At 40.3% G+C, this 16,646-nt stretch overlaps 1 protein-coding gene across 9 annotated transcripts in view; it reads left to right on the forward strand.

Moving 5' to 3' along the window:
* Uvrag (UV radiation resistance associated) overlaps positions 1 to 15,674 on the forward strand; it is a 360,643-nt gene extending 344,969 nt beyond the window's left edge. For all 9 annotated transcript variants that reach the window (XM_087211958.1, XM_087211956.1, XM_087211960.1 and 6 more), the window contains one exon: positions 13,745 to 15,674. In XM_087211958.1, coding sequence (XP_087068084.1) covers positions 13,745 to 14,447 — 703 coding nt within the window. In that variant the 3' untranslated portion in view covers positions 14,448 to 15,674. The remainder of the gene's footprint in view (positions 1 to 13,744) is intronic.
* The last annotated feature ends 972 nt before the right edge of the window (positions 15,675 to 16,646 follow it).

Consider the following 16,646-nt stretch of genomic DNA (forward strand, 5'->3'; position numbering starts at 1 on the left):
TAAATACAATCAAGCTCAACAGCTTTAAATAAAAAGGCGTAGCAAAAGAAAGTATCTGAGAACTTTGGCACATTTTAGGAAAATAAAACTGAGAATAATGAAAGTCTAAAATAAACGAGCCAATCTACTTTCTTTAAAATCACAGTGATAGTTTTACTTTGAAGCTAAACCATGTATTTACCTGTGAAAATGAGAGAGCACCCAGTATTAAAAGCTTTTGAAAAACAGGTCTACCCTCTTCCCTCCCTTCCATCATGCTTAAGCTGAATTCAGAACTGAATTCTGGCATGTGACTCCCCCCCAAGGGACTTAAAAAAGCATGTCCAGCTGACATTGGTTTTTAAATTTAGATCAAATAATGTTGCCTTTAGAGTCTCTAGAGTACTACTTACAGAGGTACTACCACATGGGCTCCCCTATGAGAGCATGGCTTGCAGGCTGGCATCCTTGTTAAGAAAGTGAAGCCTAGTCAAAAGTAAATGAAATAGAAAGTTTTATAAGAGTTATTTACTCTACGATAGCTCTTATAGAGGGAACCTTGACAAGTTATCTCCCTACCTCTAGACAGGAACACACAAGGCATATGGGTATCTGCAGTGTTTTAAAAGACCTTGGGGGACCAGGCTCCTTCCATAACTCATTCCAGAGTTTAAACACCCTTACTTCAGGAAATTCTTCCCTATATTTAACTTACAGGCCCCCTCCTGCGGTTGACACCCATTTCCTCTTTTTTCTGTCTTCAGTCAGGATGGAGAACAGCTGTCCGACATCCTTTGTGCACTAACCTCCCACCAGTGAGAGCAGGCTGTTCGGGTATCCCCAGGCTTTTCTCCACCTCCAGCAACCAAGGCTTGGAACAAAATTGAGATCTTTTCTCTTTGTTTTTATGTTTTATTTCTGTTTATTCCTTTTAATTATAATAGGTGCCCAATAAATAGAATTTGGGAGTTGTAAAAATATGCAGAAAGAGGGAAGACAATAGCTTAACAATCCAGAGATTAAAAAACACTGTTGTGTTAGCCAGTTTCCTAAGTATTTATCTGATCAAGATTCTATCCTTTATGTAAGTGCTATTCCATATTAATATAATGTAAGCCACCTATGTAAATCCATTCTTTTGGCAGGCACATTATAAGACAAAAAGAATTCGCTAAGTTAATTGTAATAATATGTTTGATTTAAACCTAATCAAGTCCAGATTATCCAAAATAATCTTGTCAACATGTAATCATTTCTAAAATTATTAATAAAATGTTTTACCCTCCCTTTTTTCATACTAAGCCTTCTAAACCCCATAGATATTTTGCACTTATAGCACATTTCAGATCAGACTAGCTACATGTCAAGTGCCAGGAACAAGTTACCATTGGCTACATTATTGAACAGCATAGCTTTATAGTTATATGTTCTATTTTTTCGTCTAATACTGCATCTTAAGCATCTTAACCAATGCCATTAAAAAACTTTTTAGCACCATTTTAATGGTTACATTTTTCGTCATTTAGATTTACTGTAACTTTAGGTTTAGTTTTGTTTTCCATGTTGTAACCCTTGCACAATTTTTATACCTTAGTTGAATACTTCTCAACACTTGCCAAAAACAAAATTTTTAAAACCCCAAATTTTTCATTTTGAGTACAACTAATTAAATCTATTTATTCATAAAACCAATATATTCACTGAGTATCTACTGTGTACTCAGTATGAAGTTAGATTGGAAAGTGGAGGAATAGAGTTTAAGAAATAGAAGACTAAGTTACACACACCATTTACCAAGATCTGGCTGCACAGCTGGACTACACACATGCTGTATTTTATTCTGCCTTAAATGCCCTTCCTTTTGACTCTCCTGTATGCATACTACAAATGTGTTCTCTCTCACTCCCTCTCCCTCCTCCCCTTTCCTGTCTCCCTTTCTCTCACATGTGCATGTGTGTAAACACACACACACACGCACACATACCCTTGCCTAAAACACTTCATGTTAAATTAGCTTTCTATCACTATGACAGATACCTGAAATAACTTAGGAAAAGAAAAGGTTAGTCAGGCATGACGGTGCATGCCTGTGATTTAGCAACTTAGCAAGAGCCTGTCTCGAAAAAAGACTGGGGAATGCAGCTTAGTGTGAAGGCCCCAAGTTCAATCCTGGGGTAGATAGGGTGGATTTGGTTCAAAGTTTTGGTGGTTTCAGTCCATGCTGGGACAGACCCATTGCTTTCAGACCTCTGGAGGAAGGGACCTGTTGCACTGTTGCAGTCACATACGGTATAGCAAAACTTTTAACCTCATGGCCAAAATGCAGAAAAGAGGAAGAAGGAGGAGTTGTACTCCCACTATCTCCTTTGAGAGCACACCGCCAATGACCTATGACATCCCACTAGGCCCCACCTCTTAAAATTCCATTACCACCAAACTGGGAACCACGCCTTCAACACAGGTCCTATGGGGGACATTCCAGATCCATGCTATGTAGCATACTTTAATGACTAAAGGACAAAAGAACATAAACATGGCTGTGAGCTTCTATTTTTGTTTTCCTCTCTATATTCATCTTTTACCATATAGCTCCTCACTTGCTGCCCTTTTGGGTCCTCAAACATTGTTCACCTTCTTGACACAGGATCTTGCTATCTGCCTTTTTTCTCCCAGGCAAATACTTTCACACCAGCTCATTCTTCATCTACTGAAGAATTTACCCTTCAAAGCTTGGCTTTTTCTGGATCCGTTCTCTGTTATGGCTTTCTTAGCCCATGACACACCTTTATCTTATGTGTCAGAGCTTGTTGGTTTACATTTATATCTGTGATTCTGAGTTACAGAACTACACAATAGGCCCCACAAAAGCAGGAACCGTGGCTTTTTCCACAGTCTAGTGCAATGCCTGGTGGGTAGTAGACATAATTTGCCAATTGTCCCATTAATAAGCATAAAATTATATGTAACCCCTCCTTTGGTAGCACAGAGGATTCCAAAGGATGTGATTGCTGAACCCATATCCCAAAAGTCCTTCGGTCTCTTCCCAAGCAGTAATTCACTGGTGGCCAAATATAAATTAGGCATTTCTGCCCAGTACCTTGACATCTCTGAAAATAGTGGCAGAGCTATCTATTTTTCTTTTAAATAACAAACAGCCAAAGTCTCATGGTTTGGTTTACATGAGAGTTTATTAGAAATCCAATGGTAGCACAGCTATAGCAGTGTCTTTCAAAGACTTCATTTCACAGTTTCTTTCACTGGCCTCGGGAGTCTTATGCTTCCTTTAGCTCCCTTCCAAGTCTAGTTTTAAAATTCCAAGGCATTCTCTGACCAAAGTTTTAATTTCCCTATCAAGTCCTTCCTAGGGCTGGGCTCTGTGAAATTACTGTTCCTCTGATTTCCCTGGCAAATTTTGAGTTCTGGCTTTTTTGGGGTTTGGGGTTTGGGGGGGGGGGGTTTGTAGCTTTTAGCATAAACAATTCATTATTTGCAAGTCTCAAGTGCTGTCCAGACACTCCAAGGGGTCCCCAGGTATCCTTGCTGGCATCTCTTTCCTGTTCTTTACATGTTCTGTTGTATGGTGTTACTTATGCGCTTGTATAAATGACATCAAGATGGGTTATGTCTTTCTACAGACCATTTTATAGTCCACATAATATTGATTGCCTGACTGTAACTTTAGTACATTAATTTGTCTGATGATTTCTGAAAGTGAAAGCTGATGGGTGAAGTGGTTGACTTGACCTGTCCCAGGACCTCTCTGTCTCCCTGGGGGATCACTGTGTACTCTGTGATTCCAGGGTGCTCGGTATTGAGACTGGACTGAACTCTACATGGACTCTGGCCTGTCCACATCCCTCGTGCTCTGACTGCTGGCCTGCGCTGGGCCTGCTTCTCCAAGCTTGGCTCTGCTGCCGAGGAGGCCTGATGGCCAAGTCCTGCCATCACATCACCTGGGGAACTGGATTTCCTCAGCTTGCTTATTTTGTCCTTTGCCTGTGGAACTTTCTGTTTCACAGATTCATCTTTCCATCACTACTCAATTTAAATAAAATCTAAAGACTCCCTTCTTATACGATGCCTTTTTACACTTTGTTTTTAGTTAGACTTTGGCAGGAAACCTTCCAAACTGAGCCCGGGGGAAAAGTGACCACTGGCACACATTTCAGCCTGTGTTTTGTTTTGTTTTTTGGTACTGGGGATCGAACTCGGGACCTTGCGCTTGCGAGGCAGGCGCCGGAACCACTGAACTAAATCCCCAGCCCTCAGCCTGTGTTTTTGACCCGATTGTTTCTATTTTTGTTTGGTATGGTGTTTTTGTTAGCATCCAGGCCAAAGATTAAGCACTTATATTTATCTGGTAATGGTGAGAGTCCTTAAGATTGTTGCCTGTGGCCAGGAGCCTGCATGCTTAAAACTATTAACCCAAGCTGCCTCCTGGGAGATAAGATCTAGCTGTTAAATTTGGCTTTTAAGAAAGGAGGCTCGGCGCTTCTACTTGATCTGAGAGAGGGAAAGGAGAAAGACAAATCCCACCCTCTGCTGAATTTTGAAAAGGGATAGTAGCCTAAATTATGGAGGTTGTTTTTTTGAAAAACTAACTTTATGTCATCATTTCTTAGCTGCCAAAAGACGTAGTTCTACCTCCGCTTCGCCTTGGCAGCCTGCTTTTGGCACTCTGTGCAGCCCTGTCTGCATTATTTAAGCAGTAATCTTTAAGAAGGTGAGAAACAATTATTGCTTTTTAGCACAGTTGACATGATATTGGCGCAGAGTAGTACCTAGAGCTTCAAACATTTCTGATGGCTGTAAACCAACTTAAACACCTCTATGTAGAGGTCTCACTGCCATGAGGTCATAGCTTGCTACAAGGGGAGAGAAAGAAGAAGATCAAATGTTGTTTAAAAGTTTTTTTTTTTCTTTTCAAATATTCTTATTCCACCGAGTTGTAGCTGTAGATTTTGGCCACAGTCCAGACAATCAGGATTTAGTGTTTTGACCAGCTGTGATCTAGTAATGTTCCTCAGAGGAAACATTTCATAGGGAGGGAAAGACACATATCTGAGGCTGTGAATTGTGCTCTTTCCTAATACTACAGTGTGAGACCTAGTTATAGTCAGATAAAACAACCACAAGTATCTGAAAGAGCCTAGAGAAAAAGAGAAAAAAAAAAAACCTATTTTCAAAGAAAAACCCATTCCAGCTTCAAGAACTCTCCTGATGTGGTAAATCTTTTCATTCTTTCTTTGCTTCATTTTCCCCTAAGTTTTCATATTTACATCCTTTCCTGGCAGAATTTATTTCTGTTCATAATTGATGTTTAGAATGCCTAGCAGTATATATAACAAGGCCTAGAAAGTCAAAAAAGCCAAACATACTCAATGTAGTCAGGAAGAGAGAAGAAAAAAATGCCAGTTCACTTGACCTAAAAATTATTCATCTTAGGCCGGGATTTAGCTCAGTGGTTCTGCTGCCTGCCTTGCAAGCACAAGGTCCCGAGTTCGATCTCCAGTACCAAAAAAAAAAAAAAAAAATTATTCATCTGACTCTCACTCTTCCTTCATATAGAAATAGAGAGCAAATGTAGGTGCTTTGGTGGCCACAGAAGCCTTAAAGGTCCCAGGAATTGGAAGCAAGAAGGGGACTAACATCTCTGTAGTCAGACAGGGTTGGCTAAATCATAGCTTTCTATCTAACCTCCATGCTTCAGGTTCTTCATCTGTAAAATGATGATTATGTTTGTAATATTTCATAGACACGTTGTGAAGATTAACATGTATGTATAAAGCTGTTAACAAGAGTGCTTACCTCAGCACTTCACAAATGTTAGTTACTATTATTTCAATAATTTATTGACTGCCTACTTATGATACCAAGAATTTTACTTGTACCTTTCATTTAATCCTTACTGCAATGACTTTTGGATGGATATACCCATTTTACAGAAGAAGAAATGGAGATTATGAACAGAAAAGTGCTTCCCCAGTGTATGCGTTTCTCAGTGGTGGAGCTACCTGTTATTACATATGGCAAATGTGGAACTGAGACCACATGTTGGACTGGTAGTTTCCTAGCTTGCTTTCTCTGTTCTCATCTCTTTTCTGCAAAAGGTTATAACTTCAGACAGTAAAACCAACAGCAAAAGGAAGAGGAGAAGATGATGGTGGGGCAAAGATGATGGAGTACAGTAAACTGGTTCTGCCAGGTCCCAGATTGGCTTCATTGACAAGATGTTCATGTAATGGTTACAAAAGTGCTCAACATGACACTCCTCATTCAGGAGTTTTTATAGTCTTGAAGTAGTTGGTAGATCATCTACAAAGGGGTGTTTTGAGCATTTCTGCTTGAAGCCTTCCCCATCCCATTCCCCAAAGGGGGGGGGGGTGCCCATGCACATTGGCCAGAATAAGTCTGCTGATTGATTTGGTCCTTTTTCTCCAAAACTCTTCTACCTTTTGCTTTAATTCTTTATTTGCTTCTTGCCTCTAGCTCCTTGAAGTACAGAAGTGGAGATGCAGGCGAGTGGAAAGAGTGTGGTTCCTTTTTTAAGCAGGGGCTGTGTGAGAGAGAACAGCGGAACAAAGGAGGTCTAGATTCTGGTCTTTCCTATGCCACCTGTTACTCTACTCCTGTGCCGGAGATGAATGTCATTGAGCCTTAGTTGCCCCTTCTGTAAAATAAGGACAATACTTTTGGAATTTTGAACCTATGGAAGCGAATCATAATGACAGCAACCACAATTGTAGCTACTACTGCCATTAGTGTGTGTGCCAGGCATTCTGCCAGAGATTTTAAGTGAATTATTTTGTTTAATCTTTACCATCATCCAATGATCTATTGTTCAAAGGAGAAAGCTGTTCACAGCTCATAGCTAATGAGCAATGAAGTTGTAACTGCAAATACTTGGGGTCAGAGGGCTGAGCTGGGAGTGGAATCCAGGACCTCATACATCCTTTCTCCAGACCACTGTGTCTTGTTAGAGCTGAAGAGATAAGAAAAGGTAACTTGACTGCAAGAAGTAAGAACTCATGGAATGAGAAAGAAATTAATCACTTTAATTTGGAGAACTCAGAGAAAACTTGTTCCAAAGAAATGAAATTTAAACCAGACTGTCTTCTTTGACCTCTTAACTCCAAGCCACTTAGCATTTCCCTCATCATTGTTTGTGACCCTGGGAAATGCTCTTTTACCTACAGCAAAAGGTTTATTATGAAGTAATTTAACAGTCTCCAATATGGTTCAGTTAGTCAACAAACTATGCCATGCTTCACTAAACTACAGCCTAGTAAATGTGCAATCACAATATCTTTGGGGTACTTTTTTAAAAATTCTTTTTAATTGTAGCATTAAACTCAGATTTCATGTTCCCAGTTTGAACCTAAGCCAGACTGCAAGAGATACCCACCAGAGGCAAATGGCTGATGAGGAAAAGGTGTGCCTTGAACTGATGGACTCAACCCAGTTGCTTGAACTTCAGGCTCTCCACCCCCAAATTAAGAGCTCCAGAAATAGGGCCACTTGATGGGAGTGGAGGGTAAAGCAAAATTACCATGTTTCCTGCTGTACCCACTCCTTCCACCCACATTTAAGCTTTCCCAGGTTTTGGGTTGGGTTTGCAGGGGGTGGTTGGCAGTACTGGGGTGAACACAAGGCTCACCATGTTAATCGTATGCTCTACTACTGAGCTGCAGCCCCAACCCAAACACTTCCTTTTTCTTTGGGGTGCTGGACATGGAACCTGGACCTTGTGCATAACACGCAAGCACTCCCTTGGTTGTCTTTTTTTTTTTTTGTAGTGGGGATCGAACTCGGGTCCTTGCACTTGCAAGGCAGGCGACAGAACCACTGAGCTAAATCTGTGGCCCTCCCTTGGTTGTCTTTAAAGAGTAGAAACTCTGTAAGACTTTCATCATAACTTACATAATGTAATAATGTCATTTGACATTAATATGTAAATTGACTTTAGCATTTAAAAATTAGTCATATAATTTAGTAAATCTGAGTTTCAAAATTTTCATTGAAATAAAATAATCATAAAACATGATAGTAGTCAGATAAAAAGAATGTTAAAACTTGAGCATTCTTCATTTTTGGTTGATTATTGACCTTTTTGTCTGCTACCTTTCTCTTTTTAGGCAATAGTAGGGATAAAATGCTCTTTAACGTTAGCATGTACTAAAATATGTAATGACAGGCCCTTCTCAAAATCTTCTGTTAAATGTGAAAATTAAAATTACTTTATTAAAAATATGCATTATATTTTTATATAAAGATGCTCTCAGCAGTTTTTTGTTTCACTAGGAAAAGTTCAGAAACATTCTCAACCTATAAAAATACGGGAATAATTAAGTAAATTACCATATTCCCTTCAGTAGAGCAGCCATTAAAAGTATTTTTACTAAGAGGTTTTAATAACAAACTACATCAAGATACAGTTATGTATATATGCTACAAATAAAACTTTAGTTTTTTTAACTAAATACACATACATAAAATCAGTCTGAAATGAAAATATCCAAAAGTAATAGTTATTTGCCAGGTGTGGTGGCTGATGCCTATAATCCTAGCTACTTGGGAGTCTGAAGCAGGAGGATCACAAGTACAAGTCCCACGTGAGCAATTTAGTGAAAACTTGTCTCAAAATAAAAAATAAAAAGGGCTGGGGATGTAGCTTAGTGGTGGAACCCTTGCCTTGCATGTATGAGTCCTGGGTTCAATCCCTAGTATCCAACCCCAAAAAGGTAGTTATATGATAGAAAATAGGCTTGTGTTGATGATTTTTATCTTTTAGATAGTTTATAAGTTTGTCTTCCTATGAGAGTTTAAATTAGTGTAATAATTTAAAATGCACATGTTTGTAGATGTCAGTTTTAATGTAATCACATTAATTACACTCATTAATGTAATTTGTGTGTAAATTTTAATGTAATCATCACCATTTATAGTTCAACTACCTTAAAAATCAGAAATATAGCTAAGATCCTGGAAGTGGTAAAAAATTAATTCTGGGCAGCTAAAATAATATATCAGAGCTCTTTATGATAAAGCATTCTGAAGCCCTCATTCTGATTCTTCCTACTCCTACTTGGCACGCAGTTCTCAGCACATCAGTTTTAGAAGAACACAGCTGACAAAGAGCAGAACATTTTTTAAAAGAATAGAGAAGCCATGGCTGGCAGGAGTCCTGACACAGCCCAGGAGGGAGAGGGGACACAGAAAAACTAAAGCTTTGAGAAACCTATGTCACTGAAAACCCCTGAGCTTTTTACTATGTCATTGCTTAGTACTATGTTGGCATAGTGATGGCCCAGACTCACCAAGACAATATTGTTTTATTTAGATTTTTTGAAGTGTAAGAAAGGCTTTAATAAAAATTTAAAGATTTCATCCCACACAGCTGAAAATGATGGTGGGAAGAAAAAATGTGGTGACAAAAGGATGAACTTTAGATATGCACACTTAGTTATTTATCCAAAATAACTGATTTTCTTACCATTTTTTGTTTTGTTTTGTTTTGTTGTTTGGTTTGGTTTTTTGAGAAAAGGTCTCTCACTTTGTAGGCTGGTCCTGAACTCACTATGTAGCCCAGGCTGGCCTTGAATTTGTGGCGATCCTCCGGCTTCAGCCTTCCAAGTACTGGGATTACAGGCATGAACCACTATGCCTAGCTTTTCTTAACATTTTAAGGGAGAATGTTTTACTAATAATTTTCCTGTTGCTGACACTGACATTACATGACTTCTTATAAAAATCCAAGAGAGAAGAGAGTCAGAATCATGATGTCAGAAAATGGCAAAGTCTCTACCTCTCAAAGCTGGACTCCATCCAGGAAAAGAGGAGCAACATACCAGGCTAAGGTAGAGCTTTGAGTAAAACCAGAAGGCCTGTGAAATGGCATTTCGCTTATGTGTACCATTGGTTGGCATTTACAAAATCTTAATTGAATCTGAATCTGAAATTCTCATGTGGGTTGCCGTAGTCAGCATGCACTTCAGAATCAGAAGAGTCTAGTTCCATCATGGGTCTTCATCCTTGGACAACCTACATGACCTGCCCACCTTTGTCAGAGGGCAGATGTAAGGGTTCTGAGTGGGCAGATGTAAGGGTTCTGAGTGTGCAGAGCACTTTCCACAGTGCTACAAACATGACCGATACTCAGGAATGGTTGTTCTTTTCCTGTTGAGAGGGATGGTCACATCTTATGACTTTTCTGTTGTGCACAGTTAAGGAGAGCTTTTGGGGACTACAGAACCCTCTCTTCCTTAAGTACAGGGCCTATGCCTCTTACCTTGCCTCTTATTAGCCCACCTGGAGCCCAGTAGAGAAGTGGAGCAGGGTATGAGGGGCAGGGGTTAAGGACAGCGCAGGGGAGTGTCTGGTCCTTCACGCTTCACAGCCGGGATCCCTTAAGCACCTGGCCTCTAGTCCCACCCAGCAAGTTCTTTCCTTTTGCAGGCTAGCTCCCCTGGTACTGCCCAGCCCTCATGGGCTTGTTCAAGCAAGAGCAGACCATCTGTGGGTGGTGGTGATGCTCTGCTTTGGTTTGCTTACCTAGTCAACCTGCAAAATCATTTGGAGAGGGACACTGTCAGCAAGTGGGAGAATAAAAACAAGACTGGCAAAAATGTGTAGCTTACCCAATTACTGTGAGTTTTGTCAACATATTAAGTACAAACCTAGATTAAGGCGGGCAGATTTTGCTTGGTTTTGTTCTGTTTTTCTTGAGAACTAAAAACAGTAATTTACGGGTCTACTTGCCCAGTTTGATAAGCACCCCAGTGACCACCCCTAATTATGAAAGCTCTCTTGGCACCTGTCCTTAGAGCCATGCAAGAGGGTCTGACAGGCATATGAATTAGAAGCCCCGTGGTTACCTATACTCCAGGAGGGTAACCCTGGCTGGGGTGTCTGAGAACACAGTGTAATCCAACATTGGAAAACATCTGAGAGAAGAAGGGCTCTGAACTGGTTTCAGAGTTGTAACTGTGGACACAAGTAGAAGGGACCCTTCCTTTTTTTTTTTTTTTTTTTTTTTTTTTGATACCAGGGATCAAACTCAGGTCCTTGGCTTGCAAGGCAGGCGCCAGAACCACTGAGCTAAATCCCCGGCCCAGGACCCTTCCTTTTTTAGGGCATTTACTGCCATTGTAATTTGAAGATCTGTTGTTTGAACAGTTGCAGAGATCTTTCTCCTGCAAGATTAGAAGCACCTTGGAAGCAGAGCTGTTGTGTTTTGCACGTGTCCTTTGCTGCACTCCCACCCCAGGCCTAGCACATGTAATGATAGCTGCTGAGTGTGTGTAATTCCAAGTCCTGCCTCTACTCCTGCTTCATGGCTACCCTTTTACAGCCACTTAACTTCTCTGTGTTTCCTCATTGAAGGAACACAAGTTAAATGGTTCTTCTGTTTGTGCGTCTGTCTGCCTCTCACAGTGTGTACCTATAACTCATAGTTTATATGATTTCAGCCACATGTGATGATGTATGATCAAAACATACAATAAATGGTTAAAACTTTTTAGACATTATTAGTAAAAGTCACATTTCCATTCATATCCCTCAAAATCCTCCCCCTTACTTTGAACACACTTATCCCATCATTCTTGCCACTTTCTGAAGCAGTTCTAGAAGTCCTCTTTCATGACTGTCTTTAGTTACCCTGTTGTGGTTGCCCTGATGTCATGAATTGATTTACAGTTTGACTTAATTCATAGTCATTTGAACTTTGGGAAAGAGCCAGAAGTTTCATGGTGCCAGATCTGGTGAATAAGGTGGATCAGGACACACTAATATATTTACAAGCCTGTCTTTCTGTTAGATGGCACTTGTAGCAGCATTCACTGTATTTTTTATGTCACCTCGTAAAGACACTCACATAAGACTTCCAGAACTACCTCAGAAAGTGGCAAGAATAATAGGATAAATGTGTTCAAAGCAAAAGGAGTATTTTGAGGTTGATTAATGACAATGTGTCTTTTACTGTTGTAATTTTTTATTTAAATTACACACCATATTTTGTGATCAACCCTTGTATAATAATACCTAGAACTGTGATCTGGGGGTGGCTAAGCTAGTCACAGTCTATAATACAACCATCATTTCCAGAGTCTGGGTACTATATTTCCATTAACTGATTATTATTTCAGACTTAAGTGCAATAATGTGTACCCTGATTTCTTTTTTTAATGGGTTAAATTTTATTTCTAAAATTGTCCATCATTCTATTTTTTATCATTAATTAAATTTATTGGTACAATTTAGTTATACATAATGATCACATTCATCATATGGAATTTGTACCTGTACATGATATCTCCTGATTCATATTTTTTCCCATTTCTTTTCCCTCCCTTCTACCCCTCCTCCCCTTCTTACTTACATCCAAGAGCTTTGTTTCCATTTTATCTTTCTTTTCTCATTTTTTTTTCTTTTCCCTTCCTTCCTTTCTCTTTCTCCCCTCCCTTGTGCCCCTTCCCATTTACACATTTTTTTCTTATTTCACAATATCTATTACACATTTTGGTCCTTATTTACACTTTCGGTTTCTCACACCAGAGAAATAATGCAGTATTTACACGTGTGTCCAATTTATTTCACTTAAGAGTATGGTTTCTAGGTGTATCCATTTAGCTTAAAATGTCACGAGTTTATCTTTCATTTATGGCTGACTAGTACTCTGTTGTATAACAAAAAAAACACATCACCTCTATCCATTCATCAGTTGATGGGCATTTGTGTTGTTTCCAAGATTTAGCTATTAAAAAAACAAAAGAGGTTTAGCTGTTACAAACTGCTGCTATGAGCATGGGTGTGTGTGTGTGTGTGTGTGTGTGTGTGTGTGTGTGTGTGTTTCGCACTTTGGTAAGATGCTTTTAATTCTTTCAGGAAGATACCAAGAAGGGGTTAGCTGGGTCAAATGGAACCTCTGGTCCTAGTTCACTGATCTCCACCCTGCTTTCTTGACAAAGATTTTGTAAGGACCAAGCAAAATGATGTATTTGAAATTGCTTCAGAAACTATCAAGTTTTGTGTAGCTGAACCGTGATCATTATTGCTGGTTCAAAGATGTCTTTGAGTAACTCAGCCTCAAAAGAAGGTGCTGAATACTAAGTCTTGTAAACTGTGTATGGCTAGCCTTATAAAGGAGAGGGCATTTCTCAAGTTAATTTTTCATTTAAAAGAAAAAAATCCCCTTGATGCTTCTCTGCTGGGTCTCTAATGGCAGGATGATTGCCAGTTGAGTGTTGGAAAGGCTGTTGACCTCAAGTGATGGGTCATGGGCTTCAGTTTAATCTTGTCACAGCCATCCTAAATTATTATAGGCAAGCCATTTAACTTATCCGCCAAAGGAAGATGACTGCTTTATGAAGATAAAAGTATGGAATATTAAAAATAAGAGAAAATGTTGGTAGCCCTCAGATGCCTGTGGAATTGATTGCACCCTTCTTGTGCTTTTCTTTCCAGAGCCAGACCTCTGGTTCATGCATCTCTTCTTACCCGCCATGGTTTCTGATCCCCATTCTACCTCTTAAATATATATTGAATATACTGCATTCTTTTTGAAGGAAGCTTCCAGAGTTGAACCTAGCATGCTTCATGTCATTTCTGATATTCAGACACTATGTTAAATACTGCCTAAGATTGATTATTATCTAGTTTTATCATCTCACATATAAAATACGCTGTTTCCTATCTCTTGACCCAGAAGGCTTAAGCTAAGTTCTGAAACAGAAAGTAACTTCTCGTTTTTTGTTTTGTCTTCTAGTGATAGACATCACACTTCCAGTGCAATCCCTGTTCCAAAGAGACAAAGCTCCATGTTTGGGGGTGCAGATGTAGGCTTCCCTGGGGGGATCCCATCGCCAGACAAAGGACATCGAAAACGAGCCAGCTCAGAGAATGAGAGACTCCAGTACAAAACCCCTCCTCCCAGTTACGACTCCACATTAGTGCAGCCAGTGACCACCATCCCTTCTGTGGGAGAATCCGAAAGAAAGACAGCATTTCTGTCCTCCTCCTTGGACACCTCCTTGGACTTCTCCAAAGAAAACCAGAAAAAAGAAGTGGATTTCGATGATAGCTTGAACAGCAGCCATGTGAGTGTAAACACTAGCCGAGAACCAGGAGAAGCCCTCTCTGTGCACCCGGCCACAGTCAATGGCACTCTGCTGCCCGGTGAGCAGGCTGGCTCTGCCAGTGTCCAGCTCCCAGGTGAGTTACACCCAGCCTCAGGAGCGGAGCTCTGCTGTACCGTGGAGCAAGCAGAAGAAATCATCGGGCTGGAAGCCACAGGCTTCACCACAGGTGACCAGCTAGAAGCATTTAACTGCATTCCAGTGGACAGTGCCGTAGCAGTGGAATGTGACGAACAAGTGCTGGGAGAATTTGAAGAGTTCTCCCGGAGGATATATGCACTGAATGAAAATGTGTCCAGCTTCCGCCGACCACGCAGGAGTTCTGATAAGTGAAGGGAGCAGGCAGATCGGAAGACCAGGGCAGGATCACTGCCCAAAAGGAGAATAAAGCTGCACTTACTCTTTTTAATAATTATGACACAACATGAATATTAATGGAGGATATTCCTCAGAAAAACAGACTTTGGGACTAGAGGAGGGACTCAGGATCATTGTGATTCCGTGGGCCAGACAAAGATTGTGCTTTCAGGGTTTGCTTTTCAGGCCTGATCATTGTTTTAAGGCAAAAGTCACTCTCTAGTTGAAAGAGCTTATAGCTCAAGTCACCTTATAGGCATTTGTCTGCTTTTCATTTACACTTATACGTTATACTCAGAGGGAAAATGATAATATATAAATAATATAATGAACTCACCTTTAGTTTCTCATAAGCATTTGCCTTCATCATAGTTTATAAAACTTTGAGAAAATGGAATATTCAGGAATAGCTTTCCACCGTTTACTGAAGGACGGTCTGTGGCCATCTATAAGGTTGATGAACAGACCATCATCCTTTCCTTATCCCCAGTCCCTGTGCCCCTGCCCTGGCACCCAGGGACTGCAGTGAATGAACCTGTAGCCCTCACTGTCTCCCATGTTCACAGTGGATGGGCCATGCATCCTGAAGACCAAGGACATCACATTCACTGGCCTAAAACCTTAGTCATGATGTTCCAGCTCTTCTGATCAGCTGTGACCTTTCACCTCTTCTGCCATACCCTTGATGTGGCCCTCAGAGTAGATGAAAACTTGCCTGTAGTGGATCCAGGAAACCCTCAAGGACCTGAGGTTCCTGCAGTCAGATGACATCCAGTTCCCTTTGAGAGCCAAAGTTTTTATCTGGGTAGGTGCTTTGGTCAAAAACTAGGCATGCTTCTGGCAGTACACTCACCAGACAAAAATTCCTACATATAAATCCCATATTAATTTATTAAATTGCAGTCAAAGGAAGGCATTGAATATGACAATGTATAGAGTCAGGCAGTCCAATGTGCAAACTGCAAAGCAGTTGAGACAGTTGGTTTAAGAGACTAGATGAGGCATTGAATATTATTTGTATGTGTGCAATTTCATAAATATTAAATTATGTTTTTGAAGTCCCGTTATTCCTACAGATTTCATTTGCTATTGCTTTATATGTGATGTACCCAAGGACGTTGCCTCAGGGTTGCAAGCTCTTTAAGGAAAATTTATCCATATATCCATGTATTGTATAGAAGAATAAAAATTGAATTCACTTCACCCGACCTGATTTTTTTACCCCCAGCTTTGAAATTCCTCTTGAACCTATGTCTCATGATACGTTACGATGGGGCTAGCCTGAACAAAAGCCCTGGCTGTTTACATATTGCATATAGCAACACACATCCTTCACAGGTGGACTCCCCAGTAGCTGCTTTTGTCCTGCATGGTGGCTTAACTCATAGATCTCATGATCATTTTAATATTATGACCAAGGAACCATTCCTCAATGCAGTTTTAACTGATAGCTACAAATGTTAAATAGACTAGTTCATGTTGTTATTTTCCATATAAAGAACGCACAGCAGCAGACCCAACTCTGATGCATTTGTAAACTTTACATTGATCTGAGGAAATCAGTCTTATCCCACACGGAGAAGTGGGGCTACCTCAGACCTTGAGCAGAGGCCATCTGGAGCAGGATCTTCTTTGTAGTGTACTGTTATTCATTGTAGAGTCAGAGGTTGGGGAGAGATGTCATCTTGGATATACATTACTGTGGGTTCCTCCAGTAAAGTACCATCTACAAAATAAAAGGGTATTTGAAAGTCAATGTTAGTATTAAAGCATGAAAATCAAATCTCATGAGTTTAGTGTTTTCCCCAGATATGGGGAGCTAAGCTCAATCAAGGTGCTTGATTGGTGCCTCTGACGCCATGAAGCTGAAAGACTATGTACAGGTTCCACACAACCACACAGCCTGGGGCCCTGGGACTCCTTCCATCAGTCTCTGCTCTGTAGACTCCCTGAGTCTGAACTTTGTGGCTTTTTACTTCCACAATATGGAGCCTGCCTTGGAAATGATCAAATTGCTCAGTAGCTGATACACTTCCATTTGACCCCCAATGTCCAGTGATGTGTGCACCAAAACACCCCTGAAACTTGGGTTTATTTAGTTGGATTTGGGGGTTTTTGTTTGAGTTTATTCAGTGTCTGCAGGTTCTCCCATGACCTAGGTAAAACCTACAGTAT

The sequence above is a fragment of the Heterocephalus glaber genome, unplaced genomic scaffold (genome assembly GCF_053883595.1).
Source record: "Heterocephalus glaber isolate CG9 unplaced genomic scaffold, H.glaber_assembly_v1.0 deba00001428, whole genome shotgun sequence".
Classification (NCBI taxonomy): Eukaryota; Metazoa; Chordata; class Mammalia; order Rodentia; family Bathyergidae; genus Heterocephalus; species Heterocephalus glaber.